Genomic DNA, 16,653 nt, shown 5'->3' on the forward strand with positions numbered 1-16,653 from the left:
CCTATGAGCTGCTTGATGCTTCAGGACTTAAATAGTCAACTTGCTTGGTGATGCTGAACATTTGGTTTGGGAGGGGGGAAATGTAAATCTGTGGAGGGGAATGGGTGGAACAGAAATAGAGTCCCAATTTCTTTCTTTTTTTTTTTTTTTATTCCTTTGAGTGGTGCAATTGTTCATTTAAAAAAAAGTAAGTCATTTATATGTGTATATATTTACATATATATATATATATATATATATATATATATATATATATATATATATATATATATATATATATATATATATATATATATATATATATATATGTGTGTGTGTATATTATGAAAGACTATTTTCGAAAGCAGTGTTTAGATGATGATTATATTTGTTTGAATGTGTGAAATAAAATGTTGATTTTCTGTTTGCTTAGAATCTTAAACAGTAAACAGATTTATGATTTAATAAAATAAATGAGACATTGTGGTTTTCACTGACTATACAGGAGCATGGACTTGAGCCACGAGATGTGGCTACCCAACACACTGAACATTTAAAAAAACTTTACTTTTATATGATTACTTTTATAATTATTTCACTTCAGAAGAAATGTACAAGAGCTTTAAGGCATGTGGTGGTTTGTACTGTTGCTGCACAGCAACATGGTTCCAGTGGATGCTCTTGCACGTGTGGGTTCTTGCAGGGTTTCCTCCCACTGTCCAAAACTTTGCACGTTAACTGATTATTCTAAATCCATACATACATCCTATTCAGAATACATTAAAATTATGTATCCAATATGTATAATTATATGTATAATTACATATTTTAAATCTTGAACAAAAGTGTGATGATGCCCCAAAGTTTCCTTAAAGCCCCCCCACCCCCCCAAAAACTAGTGAGGTGATGTTCATGGACGAATCAGATCATCACTGTGAATGGTGAGAACCAATTCCTTGTAGGGAGATATTTGTTTTGTGTTTTTGTTGTTGTTTGTTTTGTTTTTGGGTTTTTTTTTTTTTTAGTTTTTTTTAAACATTTTATATAAAACATTTGTTGTGACTTGAATTGTCATGTAACACCTGTTCCAGGGTTTATTTTGTGATTAAAACATTGGTCTTTAAAAAAAACCCAAAACATAAAACTAAAGAGTCAGTCTGTGGACTGGCTCTTTGAAGTGAACTGATCCTGAACAAAGACTCCCTTCACATGACCATAGGCTTCATCATTACATAAAATCCTATAAATCCTGTTGTTTGAAACCTGAAAAAAATGAAACAATGTTTATTTAATAAGAAAAATATTTATTTTGAATTCTCTTTTGTAATATACATATATATATATATATATATATATATAAAAAATATACTGGTCAAAAATAACTATATTTCTTAGTACTACGTATTATAATTTTACAGGTTATGGTTAAATGTTATGGTAGCATGGATACAGGACCGTCTTCAGTCGGGTTTGGATTAGTTCAAATTTCATAAGATCAGAAATCGCATGATGATACTTGATGTTGAAGATTGTGATGACTACAGTTGTCTTCCTCTTTCTCCAGGAGTATTTCTGGGAACCTTTAACATCACTGCAACGCAAACTGTGAATTTCATGCAGTTAGCTCAGAAACTGTGAAAGCAAAGGCTTGTTTTGTCAACTGAACAGGAGATGAACGGTAAAAAGCTACATTTGATTGAATTAGTTTTCTTTTTTCATATATAAAGATGAACAATAAGATGTTTCTCAATAAAAAACTTTAGCAAAATCTTCTGTGTGATGAAGATAAGATTTTTCTTAAATGCTCATCATTTCCATTTCTAAGCTCAATAAGCTGTGACTTGTGAATATCTTTTTGCAATTTTTGCAATATTCCACACATCTCATTTATTGACTGAAAACCTATAAACTCAGTCACATTTGTCAATGGATTATTCACTTCTGCAAATGGTATCAATACTACAGATTTACCGGAGATAATTCTTTGATTAGATTAGTTTACTATGTTTAATTCCAAAGGTACCACATTTATGTCTTTAGTTATTGCTCATCATCTATAAATCTAGCATCAAAGTTCATCATTTACTCTTTTGCTTTTTAAAAAGAGGCAAACTTCTCTCCAGGCTAAACAAAGACAAGAGAGGCAGATTTATTTAAGCAACTTCAGGTAACCTAATTAGGAAAACTAGCCAAGAAATAGAGTCTATGCAGCAGAAAGCCCAAGTGAAAGCAGTGGGGAGTGTTGTCTGCAGAAATCAGAGGCAGGTTGAGCCTTGACTGTCACACCTGAGTTCAGCCTGAGGTGCTAATGGCCGCAGGTGGGCAGATTGTACATTAGTGGTGTTGCTGGCTTCAGCTGCTTTTCCTCATGGGATCCTAGTTCAGCTTGATCCCAGACTACTGCTGCTAATCCCACCAGGTAACCTCCCAAAGCTTCTGCTAATGAACTTTTTTCTTCAACCTTACTGTCCGGCAAAGTGAAACTAGTTCACACAAGAAAGCACTTAAGGTAATGAGCTTCGGCTAAATCAGCGAAAAGGTTAGTTATTTTATGAATAAAAATAATTTTATTCTGTAAAAACACACAATATTAAACTAGTCTGTGTGCTCGGCGGCTTTGGTTTTCTGATTAATGTGCCATTTCTTGCTGTCTGAGCCGTGTTTCCTCCAGAAATGTGTCATGTTTGCACTCTGACCTGCTGTAACCTTTGCATTTTCTGTCTCATATTAATGCAATCACGTGTTCCTTCACCTTTTCAAACATGCAGCAGAAACAACAGAGTGTTTAATATGTCCTTATTGATGCAGATCATGGCCTCAGTGGCCTGAAATGCAGATGATTTGAGGAAATAACAGTTTGTGCTTTGAGACACAGAGGCTCATCTGAAGAGTCACAACTTGAGCATTTTTTTCTTTAAGCTTGTTTGAAACGTCTGAACTTTGAGCAAACTGCAGATAAGAATACTGACCTTTCATCAAAAGCAACAAGTTGTATTATTCTCTGTCACTGCCACAGATAAAGGTGTTAAGTTTATCATTCTGAGGTGGTTGTTATCATTCTGAGGTGGTTGTTATCATTCTGAGGTGGTTGTTAAAGAAGTTTAAAAAAAAAAAAAAAACACTGCAAAGCAGTTTGATAAAAGGCTACAATAATGACCTACAACTGAGGCCAGTTGGATGCCGGGTTTGTCTTATCTGTGGAAATAATGATGGTCAAAGTTCAAAGGTTTCAAGTCGGTCAGCTGTTTTTATGAGATGTCATTCCTTAGAGCGGAGGAAGCGGATCTACACACCGGAGAGGACGAGCAGCAGGTAGGAAAGCTGGCGTGTTCCTTTGGCAGGAGCTTGTCCTTCACACACGATGCGGCGCTCGCTCCGTTTTTGTTTGTGCAATCTGTAAATAAATTGAAAGATGAGCGTTGAACAGAGGCTGAAACGAGCTGTGGCAGCAAAAACTATTCATTTTTAATTTTTTTTAGACCTAAATTAAATGTGAAATGAGACAAATTGTTCCCAATGTGTTGCTAATCAAACTATATAACAATATGTACATTTTAGACATATTTATCTGGTGAAACATGTGTTTTTAAGTTCTTCCGGTGTATGTAAACATCATTTAAATCCTACTATAACAAACTGATAGCGTACATGATGGTTAGTAGGATATTTCACTGGTAACTCCTGCTACAGTAAAAAAAAAACCAAAAAAAAAAACCAACCTGGATGTTTGACAACATGGTTTTTATCACGTGAAGAATACCACAACAGTCTGAAAGTTTCTCTCTCAAACCAGTTATGAGACATTGATTCATGCTGTTACTTTTACCTGTATTGATTATCGTAACGCCCCCCCCCCCTTTCTTGTCTCTTAAAGTAAAACATCGTGCCTGTAAAGGCTGAACTCAGCTGCTAAAGTTCTGAACTAGACCAGGAGAAGAAAGCGTGTTACTCCGGTTTGAACATCTCTGCGTTGGCTCCCTGTTGAAATACCTTTCCAGATCCTCTGACTGGTCTTTAAGGCTCCTAATGGTCTATTTATGTATCTAAACTGCTTTTACAGCACGAGCCTTGTAGAAGCCTCAGGTCTTCAGGTTTTTCAACAATCCTAAAGTAAAAACCTGATTTTTAGGATGAGAAGGATTTTAGCTCGACTTATGGAAGTCTTCCTGACGACGGCAGAAAGTCCTAAAGTTTATAAATCCAGACTGAAAACTAACCTTAATTTAGTTTAGTATCCTTTTATTAAACTGCCTTATAGTCTTTTTAGCCAATAATTTAGATGATTTTAGTGTTTTATTTCTCTAGTTTACTTATCTACTTTATTTTACATATTCCTTTATTTGTTTACCTTCGTTTTAAGGCCTCCAGTTATGCCTCACGATGGCTCTTCCTCACTAATTATTATTTTATTTTATATTGTACAGCACACAATGAGCTACACGATATATAAAAAGTTCTACATAATTAAAGATGGGAACTGATACTTTAGACATGCATTGTAATGTTTCTGAGCTTTCATTGGGTTGGACTCTTATCTTTGAATGATTAGGAGTAACTGTTGCTCAACTCTTTTGACTTTGAACCCAAGTAATTGCATCTCAGAGGAGCTGAAAATTGCATAATGTTGATGTCCAACCCTTCCAGTTGGCTTGGAGTGGTACATGCGAGCCCGTGTTGTAGATCTGGATAAAACCCTGCATTTCTCTGGATTCCAGTCAGCCCTGCACCATGGACTTCATCTTCCAGTTGCTGTTCTCCCCTCTCCCGACCCCGGCCATCATCTCACTGTTCGCGGTCGGCGCGGCAACCCTGTTGTATCTCAACTCGCGGCCAGGTCCCCTCCGAAGCCCAGCCGATCTCAACTGCCAGACTGTGGGCATCAAGGTAAGGAAAGCCAAATTTAATCCGTACATGCGTTAGTGCAGGAGTGTCCCAAGGGGGTCCCTGAGGGCTGTTGCCCTGCAGGTTTTCAACTTATTCCTGCTTCAATACACTTGACTCAAATTAAATGAATCCAACACCCCATGAAGTTCTGCACAATGACTCCTTCAGAGAACCTGCAGGATTGTGTCCCTTGAGGACCAGAGCTGGACATGCCAGCATTAGTGGCTGCATGTGTTTATATCCTGCAGAACCTTGAATGTTGTTGAACTGAGATTAGCAGACTTAACGTGATCAGTTTTCAATAAGTCAAGATTTGTGTTCATTCCTGTCATGTTTGTTTGTTTTTCAGGGTGGTGCGAGAAAGGCCGCCTTGATGGAAGATAACAACAACCTGATATCACATTTCTACAATGATGCCAAGACCCTGTATGAGGTTTTTCAGAGAGGTCTGAGGGTCTCAGGTAATGGAGTTATTCTTTAGATGTATTTCCAGGTTATTTTGAACTATTTTTCTGTGGCAGATGTGAGCAGCAGTGCTGGCATCAGCCAAAAATCTTTGTCCCCACTGCAGTTTGTCCAAATGCTGCGACACCAATCCTTCAGTCTTTGCTCTGGCTCATTGATGATGTTAGAACAGATTGTGAGATGTTGTTGGTTTCTAAGGCTTTACATGGACTCGCTCCATCAGACATCACGGACCTCATCAAAAGTTAGACTGTGGCAAGATTCCTGAGGTCTAAGGGCCAGCTTTTACATGTGGTAGCTAAGTAGAGACCTAAAGCCAGGCGGGCAGGGCTCATTGTGCGTTGGGCCCCGGACTCTGGAACACCCTGCCACCCCGTCTCAGAACAGCCCCCCCCCCACCGTGGAGTGTTTTAAGTCTCGTCTTAAGGCACACTGTTATTCCCTGGCTTTTAACACTGCATGATCTGTGAGGTCCTTTTGTCTTTCATTTACTTATTTAGGTTTAGTTATCTCGGACGTGCTTTTGTGTAACCTACTGTGGTGCGCTGACTTTGTCCAGCCATTTGGAAACATTTTGAGCTGTTCTGTATAAATAAATGGATTGATTGAAGTAATTATAATGGAAAATCAAGGCAGGATTTGAAGTCTGACTTCTTTATTTGTTGAAAAGGTGTTTTATTAATGGGGGAAACAAACCATGAAATCTTCATGGAAAAAGCTCAGCGGAAAGTTGTCGTCTTGTTCTGATCTAAAGGCGACAAAAGGAAAGTTATCTCAGCTCATGAAGAAGTCTTCAGAAGTTTGGTTTGGTCTATTTGTAAACTAATCTGTAATCAGTCACATTTAAACTGTGTCAACTGAAGCCTTTGCTGTTATTTAACTATTCTGGGCCAAAATGCTGCTGTGGAGCTGAAACTGTTTACATGTTAAACTGTTTCTGACTTGCAGGTAATGGACCATGCTTAGGCTACAGGAAAGCAGGAAAACCATACCAGTGGCTGAAATACAAGCAGGTAAAATAATGCAGCAACCTGAAGAAGAGTGTTATGAACTTCAGCTGATGCTTCCTCCTCTTCCTCTCTGAAGGTGTCTGACAGAGCGGAGCACCTCGGGTCAGGACTCCTCCATCGAGGTCTGAAGCCGAACTCCGACACCTTTATTGGCATCTTTGCCCAAAACAGACCTGAGGTAAGTTTCCTCATGGAGCTGGTTTAATCAAACGAATCTCTGGCCTGACAAGCATGCTGTAACTTTCCTGTCTCACTGTTTGATGGGTCACCTGCAGTGGATTATTAGTGAACTGGCGTGTTACACCTACTCCATGGTAGCAGTTCCCCTGTACGACACGCTGGGTCCTGAGGCTCTCGTGTTCATTATCGACCGAGGTAATTGGTGCTTCTCTTGCACTCTGATGCTGCTAATTACAGAGCTTGGTCGAAGTCCAGTAACTCCTCGGTTCCCCAGGGAGCTGATGAGTGTGCGTTAATCTCTCATCATTACACCATGAATCTTTTCCATATCCATGAGGACTATTTAATCAGATTTAACCAATATTAGAATCCCTATTTCACCACTTTCTCAATCTTTCAGCGGAGATCTCAACAGTGCTCTGTGACAATCAGAAGAAAGCAGAAACTTTACTGCAGAACCGTGAGAAAGGCCAGACTTCAGTCCTGAAAACCATCATTATTATGGACGCTTTTGACCCTGAACTGGTTGAGCGGGGAGCAAAGTGCAGCGTGGACGTTTTGTCCTTGCAGGACATTGAGGTAAAATAGTCGATGCTGAAGATCAACACCTGCAAATCTTTATCCCTGAAACACGCATGATGCCATTTAAACACTTGTTTTCCGTTCTCCAGGCAGTGGGGAAGAGCAATCTTCAAAAGCCGATTGTAAGTGTCCAACTTTGTGTTTGGTTTTGATGCAAAAAAAAAAACCAAACAAACAAAAAAAAAAAAAAAAACCTCCTGTTCTGATGCAACGTCTTCATGTCTGAACAGCCACCAAAGCCAGGAGACCTCAGCATCATTTGCTTCACCAGCGGCACTACAGGTGATCATTTTGCAGTTTAGACGGATTGCATTCTGTCAATATGATTGGATGGATCAACAGGCTCAAGGAGATTCATTGTGAACAAAGGAGCAAATCTTTCCCTTCAAATGTTTGGTTTTCCAAACTTTTTTAGTTTCCGGAGATTACATATTAAATTTCTTTAAAGGGAATCCCAAGGGGGCAATGTTGACCCATGAGAACGTGGTCTCTGATGCAGCTGGAGTCCTCAAAAGCTTTGAGGTACAAACTATAAAGCTGAATCTTTTCTCTTTATTGGGCCTTTTGAGCACAAAGCTTTAATGGCAGCTTCTGTCTCGCAGACATCGGTTGTTCCATCCACCCAGGACATCAGCATTTCTTTCCTGCCTTTAGCGCACATGTTTGAGAGAGTTGTTCAGGTAAGATCAGATCTGACTTTACAATCCCCGTGAGGATGTCTGAGCTTTAATGTCTTTGTCTGTGTCTCGTAGACGGTAGTCTACGGTGCCGGTGCCAGGGTGGGCTTCTTCCAGGGCGACATCCGGCTCCTGCCAGACGACATGAAAACCCTGAAGCCCACCATTTTCCCAGTGGTCCCTCGACTTCTGAACCGTGTCTATGACAAAGTCAGTCACTCTTTGTTGGAAACAGACTGCCTTCTCACTCTGAATCTGCTTAAGACATCAGCTAAGTGCAACAACTTACCTCTTTGTCGCCAGGTTCAGAGCGAAGCCAAGTCTCCTTTTAAGAAATGGCTGCTGAACTTTGCTGTGGAGAGCAAATACGCCGAGGTGAAGGAGGGCATCGTCAGGAAGAACAGCATATGGGACAAACTCATCTTCAACAAAATCCAGGTGCTGCTTCTGCTTGAACAAATGCAGATCATGTTTTATATAAATGTAAACACGCTCTGCTTATCCTAGGAGTCCCTCGGGGGGCGGGTGCGGATCATGGTGACCGGGGCAGCACCCATATCGCCATCTGTTCTCAACTTCCTCAGAGCTGCTCTGGGCTGCCAGGTAATAAACCTTTTAATCCTCTCTCTTTCCAAGTTGGCCTCCTATTAAGCTCTTCTGAATGCAGGGATCTGTTGGACCTCATCTTGTTAAAAGAATGAGTTAACTACACCAGTAAAGGATTTTAAACCTTTCTCAGATGAAGGGGGTGTTTGCAACAAACTCCCAGGATGGTAATTCTGTGGGAAAGTAAAGATTGCAGAGGCTGAATGTGTAATACCGACTTCTGCTGTCATGAATGCTCTGACTTTATGGTTTGTCTCAGATCTTTGAAGGATATGGTCAGACGGAGTGCACAGCTGCATGCACCTTCACCATGTCAGGAGATGCAAGTTCGGGTACGTAGAGATGCTGTTGTGTCAGGATGAACCACCGGTGGGCTCCCACAGAAAAATCTGTTTTTCCACCACAGGTCACGTTGGCGTGCCTCTGCCTTGTAACGTTGTGAAGCTGGTAGACGTGGAAGAAATGAACTACTTTACCTCAAATGGCGAAGGGGAGGTACGTTGAAGAGAATTGGAGTGACTTTTTGGATGCTTTTAAGATGTTCGATATTGGCTTTTTTTTTTTTTTTTTTTTTTTTTTTTTTTACACAAATCTGATACTGATTTTGTCCAACTCTTCATTTCCAACACAATGTCAACAGATATTTTTTGGAGCAAGTTGTACCAAACATGTATATGTGCATGTCGGATGATATCTGATGTCTCTATCAGATGTATCTAACTGTAACAAACTCTGATACTTGGCTAGCTGCTGCCAAAGCCAACAAGTAAAGTTTGAACCTAATCAGTCGTGTTCTGCCACAATGGATGGAGTTTATGACTTTAATGCTGGTTTTTATTGTGGTTATCTCAGGTCTGCATCAAAGGTAGGAATGTGTTTAAGGGCTACTTAAAAGACCCAGAGAAGACTGCAGAGGCCTTGGATAAAGATGGCTGGCTTCACACTGGCGATATTGGAAAATGGCTTCCGGTAAGACGAAAGTCAGTTTTACTAATGAAGAAAACTTGTTTTATCTTGGATGACCTCTTTTTATTGTTTTTTCCTTTAAATGTTTAATTCTGTTCTTTTGGTGGATTGTGTTCAGCACTTTGTTGCAACTCTGGTTGTTTTAAAGGGCTTTATGAATTAAGTTGAGTTTACAGTGAATACAGTCAGATTCTGGTTTCAGAGAAGGGTTTTTTTTTATTTTTTTTTTCCCCTTGTGGTAATTTCTAAACAAGTCACTGAAACATGTTGAGCAACATTAAATTCTTTAATATCTTCCTGTATCTTGCCAACTTTTATCATCAATTCCCTTTTTTATTCAGTTAAATCTTATGTTTCCAGCATCATCACAAGCAGAATAATCAATTTTTCATCGTGCATACCAAGTAAATCTGAAGTTTGACTTTTTTAAAAACCTGACTAGTTCCTCCAGTCTTCAATGTGGACTCTCGGTCTGATTTGAGTCTGTTGCTGCTGTGTCCTGCGGGAAGTTTGTTGTGTATAAATTGGTGATTTTTGCTCCTGTTTCATGTAATATGTGAGGGATCTTTCACACACAGCAACAAGGTTAAAAACTTTATCAGTGTTAACTTTTGCACAGGACTTGTTACACTAAACAGACTGTTTAAAGGTTTCTAAATATAACAGATGCAGCCAGTCTCCTGCCAATCACACACATGTTCTGGTCGTGCCCGAAACACAGAATTTTGGCGCAAAATATTTGATACTCTTTGTACTACCACGTATGTAAATACAGATCCATTTACTATTTATAAATTCATGGTCAACCGCTATCCTGTCCCGGCCAGCTCTGGTATCTCAAATTGCTACATCGCCTGCTTGTACATTAACAGACTTTCTGTACCCAACTGGATACACATTGAATTTACTAAACTGGACTCGCACCTCCATCTTGACCAGAAAGTCTCCTTCAGAAACATTGAAAAACCTTGGAACTTCTTGTTGGTCATGATACTGATTTTAGATGTAACATCCAAGGAGATGGATAACTGAATTAATTATCGAATTATATCAATTTTCTCATTTTCCCTTTTTTTTTTTTTTTTTTTTTTTTTTTTTCCACAACTTATTTTTCTGTTAAATTTTTTTCTAATTTGCCTTTTTTCTTTCAATGGTTGTGGGTGACTAGACCAGAAGAAGGAAACTGAGCAGTTTCTGCTGAGAAAATGTTCTCTTGTTCACCGTGTGGAGAAGTTAAGCTCAAACGTATAAAATAAATAAACTAAGTTAGTTTGCCTTCTTTTTACCTATTCTCTGGTCTCATCTGATCTTGTTTTGTCTGGAATTGCTGGGGCCTCTTGCCAGGTTATCATTGTAAATGAGAAGTTATCTGATTTTTACCTGATTAAATAAAGGTTAAAGTCAGCTGTTTTTAACTGGACAGAAATGTATTTAAATAACTGAGGAAAAATAGGGAATTGTTAGTTCTTTCAGTGGCACGGATGTTGACATGAACTCATCTTGCACCAGCGTTCCGGCAGGTCATACAAAGCACAGAAGTTGTGCATCATTTCTGACTTGTTTTGTTTGTCAGAGTGGAGTTCTGAAGATTATTGACCGCAAGAAAAACATCTTCAAGCTGGCCCAAGGGGAGTACATAGCACCAGAGAAGATTGAGAATGTGTACGTACGCAGTGGACCAGTGGCTCAAGTGTTTGTGCACGGAGACAGTCTACAGGTAAACCCCCCTGAATCTGGTGTGTGTGGGTGTGTGTACAGTGCAGTATAGTTTTGCTAATGGATGCTTTCCTCTGTCTGTAGTCCTGCCTGGTTGCCATTGTGGTCCCAGATGCTGAAGTCCTGCCAAGTTTAGCCAAAAATCTGGGCTTCCAAGGCTCCATTGAAGAGCTCTGCAAAAACACAGTAATGTTGTATTTCTCAGTAAAATGTGTGTAGGAGGACCTTTCTGCTCCAGAGCAGGAAACGTGATCATTAACACTAAAGGCAGCCAGTTGGAGCAGTTTTACATCCTAGCTGTAAAACTCATAAAGCCTGCGTCTGTAAATTTACATTGAATGAAATCAGAACTGAGCTGAATTATGTTCTTAAACATGTATTTAAAATGATTTTAACAGATTTTTTTTTTTCTTCTTTCCCTTTTCAGGAAATTAAGAAAGCTGTCATTTCAGACATGACCAAACTTGGAAAAGAAGCAGGTCTAAAGTCCTTTGAGCAGGTACGGATCTTTCGGGGTTAGCAGGCACATCATCGAGGCATGTTGCAGGTGTTTTAACTGTGCAGTTCCAACTGCAAGAAATGCATGAAAAAAAAACTGTAGTTTTTGGGGTCTTTCATGGTTTCAGTAACTCAATGCAAAGTCACTTTTACAAGCTTTAGGTGTTTGGCTAAAAATTCTACTAAATTTGCCTCGTATCACCATCTATCCACACTGAGCCTTTATATTTATTTAGGCACAAAGTTAAGTAACACCAAGTCAACTAATTTATCTTTAAAAGCCACAAAATATGCATTTGATCTCCTTTACAGATGCATTTGTTTCAAAAAGCAACATGTTAAACAGGTGGTTGGCCTTCCAGATTTTGATCTCTTAAAGTTTAATTTTTCAATAACCATCTAAACTTTTTTTCTCCTCTGCAGGTAAAAGATGTGCACCTCCATCCTGACCTTTTCACTATTGAGAACGGCCTTTTAACTCCCACCCTCAAAGCCAAAAGGGCTGAACTCAAAGCTTTGTTCCAACCACAGATTGACAAACTTTATGCCAATATACAATAAGTGGAATAAAACCCTCCAACTCATTTAACCTAGTCCTGTTTGTTTTTTGTTTTTTTCTTTAAATTCAGCCTTAACAAGGCTCCACGTTTAGGTGATTAAATAATAAACTGAATCCATGCAGTTTAGCATTCTTTAAAGACCCTCTTGTATGGTCTGGGAGTTTATCCTTGTTTGAGCTTTAAAACATATAATCTTTCATTAGAGAGGATTTGATGGTCGTGCTGATCATGGATCAGGTGAATCTAATGTTTATATTTACTTGGTTAGGCTGAGTAACGATCTGAAGGCTTCCTGTCACAAATGAAACAATCGGACTCAAGGTTTGAGTCTGTAAGACGTGAGTGGACGTGGAACTGAGTCGATGCTGCCCCCGTGTGTTCAATTTTATTATGACAACTAAAAATGTAAAGTGGTTTGTTTCCCAGAAACATTTTCCAGGTGCAATGCCAACCTGAAGAGCTCTGTGCACAAAACTATTTCTACTGAAGTGAATATAAAATCAGGAAGAATGTTTGGTTTAACTGCTATGATCAAACTATTACATAAGTGTGCAAATTAAACCAAAAAGGTTGGTCAAATGTAACCACGGCATGTGAAATTGTAATGTTACTGCACATACTCAGAAAGCTGCATAAAAAATAGTGACAATATGTAACTTAAAAATGCACAAATATATATGCAATCTAGCATGATGTTTTACAGATGAACTATTTTGTCATTTCAGTTTGTGGCCTGCGACTGAGCAAAAATCTTGAACTTCTCATTTTCTTGTAAAGGAAATGGAAAATGTTACAAGTAATTGAAATATGAAAACAAATAGAAGTACAGTGTGAAAAGCAACAGGTTGCCATGTCTGACTGAAAGTCAATATTTGGTGTAACCACTTTTATTCCTTGACATAATTCTGAACAGTTTCTCTCCTGATGGTTTATATTCCATCCATCCATCTTCTGCCGCTTATCCGGGGTCTGGTCACGGGGGCAGCAGCCTAAGCAGGGAAGCTCAGACTTCCCTCTCCCCAGCCACATTTGCCAACTCTGCGGGGGGGATCCCGAGGCGTTCCCAGGCCAGCCGAGAGATGTAATCCCTCCAGCGTGTCCTAGGTCTTCCCCGGGGTCTCCTCCCCGAGGGACGTGCCTGGAACACCTCACCGGGGAGGCGTCCAGGAGGCATCCTGACCAGATGCCCGAGCCACCTCAACTGGTTCCTCTCAATGCGGAGGAGCAGCGGCTCTACTCTGAGCCCCTCCCGGATGACTGAGCTCCTCACCCTATCTCTAAGGGAGAGCCCGGCCACCCTGCGGAGGAAACTCATTTCAGCCGCCTGTATACGATTTCTCGTTCTTTCGGTCACGACCCACAGCTCATGACCATAGGTGAGGGTAGGAACGTAGATCGACTGATAAATCGAGAGCTTCGCCTTCTGGCTCAGCTCCTTCTTCACCATGACAGACCGGCGCAGAGCCCGCATTACTGCAGACGCCGCACCGATCCGTCTGTCGATCTCACGCTCCATCCTTCCCTCACTCGTGAACAAGACCCCGAGATATTTAAACTCCTCCACTTGAGGCAGGACCTGACTCCCGACCCGGAGAGGGCAATCCACCCTATTCCGGTTGAGCACCATGGTCTCAGATTTGGAGGTGCTGATTCTCATCCCAGCCGCTTCACACTCGGCCGCGAATCGCTCAAGTGAGAGCTGGAGATCACGACCAGATGAAGCCAACAGGACCACATCATCCGCAAAAAGCAGGGACCCAATCCTGAGGCCACCAAGTCGGATCCCCTCAACACCTCGGCTGCGCCTAGAAATTCTGTCCATATAAGTTATGAACAGAATCGGTGATAAAGGGCAGCCTTGGCGGAGTCCAACCCTCACTGGAAACGAATCCGACTTACTACCGGCAATGCGGACCAAGCTCTGACACCTGTCGTACAGGGACCGGACAGCTCGTACAAGGGGGTCCGGTACCCCATACTCCCGGAGTACCCCCCACAGGAGCCCCCGGGGGACACGGTCGAATGCCTTCTCCAGGTCCACAAAGCACATGTAGACTGGTTGGGCAAACTCCCATGCCCCCCCCAGGACCCCAGAGAGGGTATAGAGCTGGTCCACTGTTCCGCGACCAGGACGAAAACCACACTGCTCCTCCTCAATCCGGGATTCGACTATCCGGCGGACCCTCCTCTCCAGGACCCCTGAATAGACCTTACCAGGGAGGCTGAGGAGTGTGATTCCCCTGTAATTGGAACACACCCTCCGGTCCCCCTTCCAGCGGTACTGCCCCCGATGTCCACGCGATGCTGCAGAGGCGTGTCAGCCAGGACAGCCCCATAGCATCCAGAGCCTTAAGGAACTCCGGGCGGATCTCATCCACCCCCGGGGCCTTGCCGCCAAGGTGCTTTTTGACCACCTCAGCGACTTCAGCCCCAGAGATAGGAGAGTCCACCCCTGAGTCCACCAGCTCTGCTCCCTCATGGGAAGACGTGTTGGTAGGATTGAGGAGGTCTTTGAAGTATTCCCTCCACCGACCCACAACGTCCCGAGTTGAGGTCAGCAGCTCCCCATCTCCACTGTACACAGTATTGATGGAGCACTGCTTTCCCCCCCTGAGCCGCCGGATGGTGGACCAGAATCTCCTCGAAGCCGTCCGGAAGTCTTTCTCCATGGCCTCGCTGAACTCCTCCCATGCCCGAGTTTTTGCCTCGGCAACGGCCGAAGCCGCATGCCCCTTGGCCCGTCGGTACCCATCAGCTGCCTCCAGACTCCCACAGGCCAAGAAGGCCCGATAGGACTCCTTCTTCAGCTTGACAGCATCCCTCACTGCTGGTGTCCACCAACGAGTCCTGGGATTACCGCCACGACAGGCACCAACGACCTTGCAACCACAGCTCCGGCTGGCCGCCTCAGCAATAGAGGCACGGAACACAGCCCATTCGGACTCAATGTCCCCCGCCTCACCCGGGACATGTTCGAAGCTCTGCTGAAGGTGGGAGTTGAAGCTCGCTCTGACAGGGGACTCAGCCAGACGTTCCCAGCAGACCCTCATAACACGTTTGGGCCTGCCAGCTCTGACCGGCTTCCTCCCCCACCATCTGAGCCAACTCACCACCAGGTGGTGATCAGTTGACAGCTCCGCCCCCCTCTTCACCCGAGTGTCCAAGGCATGTGGCCGCAGGTCCGACGATACGACTACAAAGTCGATCATTGAACTGCGGCCCAGGGAATCCTGATGCCAGGTGTACATATGGACACTCTTATGCTGGAACATGGTGTTCGTTATAGACAATCCATGACGAGCACAGAAGTCCAATAACAAAACACCATTTGGGTTCAGAGGGGGGGGACCATGCCTCCCAATTACTCCCCTCCAGGTCTCACTGTCATTGCCCACGTGAGCATTGAAGTCCCCCAGCAGAACAATGGAGTCCCCAGAAGGAGCACCCTCCAGCACTCCCTCCAAGGACTCCAGAAAGGGTGGGTACTCTGAACTGCTGTTCGGTGCATAAGCACAGACAACAGTCAGGACCCGTCCCCCCACCCGGAGGCAGAGGGAAACTACCCTTTCATCCACCGGGGTAAACCCCAACGTGCAGGCAGCAAGCTGGGGGCTGATGAGAATACCCACACCTGCTCGGCGCCTCCCACCATGAGCAACTCCAGAGTGGAAGAAGGTCCAGCCCCTCTCGAGGGTACTGGTTCCAGAGCCCAAGCCATGCGTCGAGGTGAGTCCAACTATATCTAGTCGGAACCGCTCAACCTCGCGCACAAGCTCAGGCTCCTTCCCCACCAGAGAGGTGACGTTCCACGTCCCTAGAGCCAGCTTCTGCAGCCGGGGATCGGACCGCCAGGGTCCCCGCCCCTTGCTGCCGCCCAGCTCACATTGCACCCGACCCCTACGGCTCCTCCCGCAGATGGTGAGCCCACGGGAGGTGGGGCCCATGTAACCCTTTCGGGCTGAGCCCGACCGGGCCCCATGGGCGAAGGCCCGGCCACCAGACGCTCGCTCTCATACCCCGCCTCCAGGCCTGGCTCCAGAGGGGGGTCCCGGTAACCCGCGTCCGGGCAAGGGAACATTCATGCCCAGGTTTGTCATCGTCATAGGGGTCTATGAGCCGTGCTTGGTCTGGTCCCTCCCCTAGACACCTGTTTGCCATGGGTGACCCTACCAGGGGCATAAAACCCCCGACAACATAGCTGCTAGGATCTTCGGGACGCACAAACCCCTCCACCACGATAAGGTGACGGCTCAGGGTTTATATTGATCAGTTTTAATTGTTTGCTTCTCTCTGTTGGACCTTTTGACACTGATTTTTAGTGATGTTTTCTGTCATTAACTTCGTTTTCTTTCTGCAAAACTTGGTTTCTTGACATCCATATTTAAATGAACACTGAATGGATCAACTGAAGATCTGCATCTCCCCGTATCCCTCCAAAGGGTCTCAGCTGGATTTTCATCCTGTTTAAGGACATCACTTTTAGCTGACACTATCTACTGTAGAAAGTGTTTTAAGGCTTCGTCCACTTGC

The 16,653-nt window shown here is 43.1% G+C and overlaps 1 protein-coding gene across 1 annotated transcript; it reads left to right on the forward strand.

Annotated features, from left to right (window-relative positions):
- Nucleotides 1-4,707: 4,707 nt before the first annotated feature.
- acsl5 (acyl-CoA synthetase long chain family member 5) lies at nucleotides 4,708-12,124 on the forward strand (the record flags this gene model as incomplete). The annotated part of the gene is made up of 20 exons (XM_079261304.1): nucleotides 4,708-4,863; nucleotides 5,213-5,324; nucleotides 6,277-6,341; nucleotides 6,415-6,516; nucleotides 6,614-6,713; nucleotides 6,919-7,097; nucleotides 7,190-7,222; nucleotides 7,331-7,382; nucleotides 7,549-7,622; nucleotides 7,703-7,780; nucleotides 7,853-7,987; nucleotides 8,081-8,215; nucleotides 8,285-8,380; nucleotides 8,643-8,715; nucleotides 8,790-8,878; nucleotides 9,236-9,352; nucleotides 10,923-11,066; nucleotides 11,150-11,251; nucleotides 11,493-11,564; nucleotides 11,987-12,124. 20 exons carry the CDS (start codon nucleotides 4,708-4,710, stop codon nucleotides 12,122-12,124), a joined length of 2,052 nt encoding a protein of 683 aa, XP_079117430.1.
- Nucleotides 12,125-16,653: the final 4,529 nt, after the last annotated feature.

This window comes from Telmatherina bonti (assembly GCF_933228915.1).
Source record: "Telmatherina bonti genome assembly, chromosome: 21".
NCBI lineage: Eukaryota > Metazoa > Chordata > Actinopteri > Atheriniformes > Telmatherinidae > Telmatherina > Telmatherina bonti.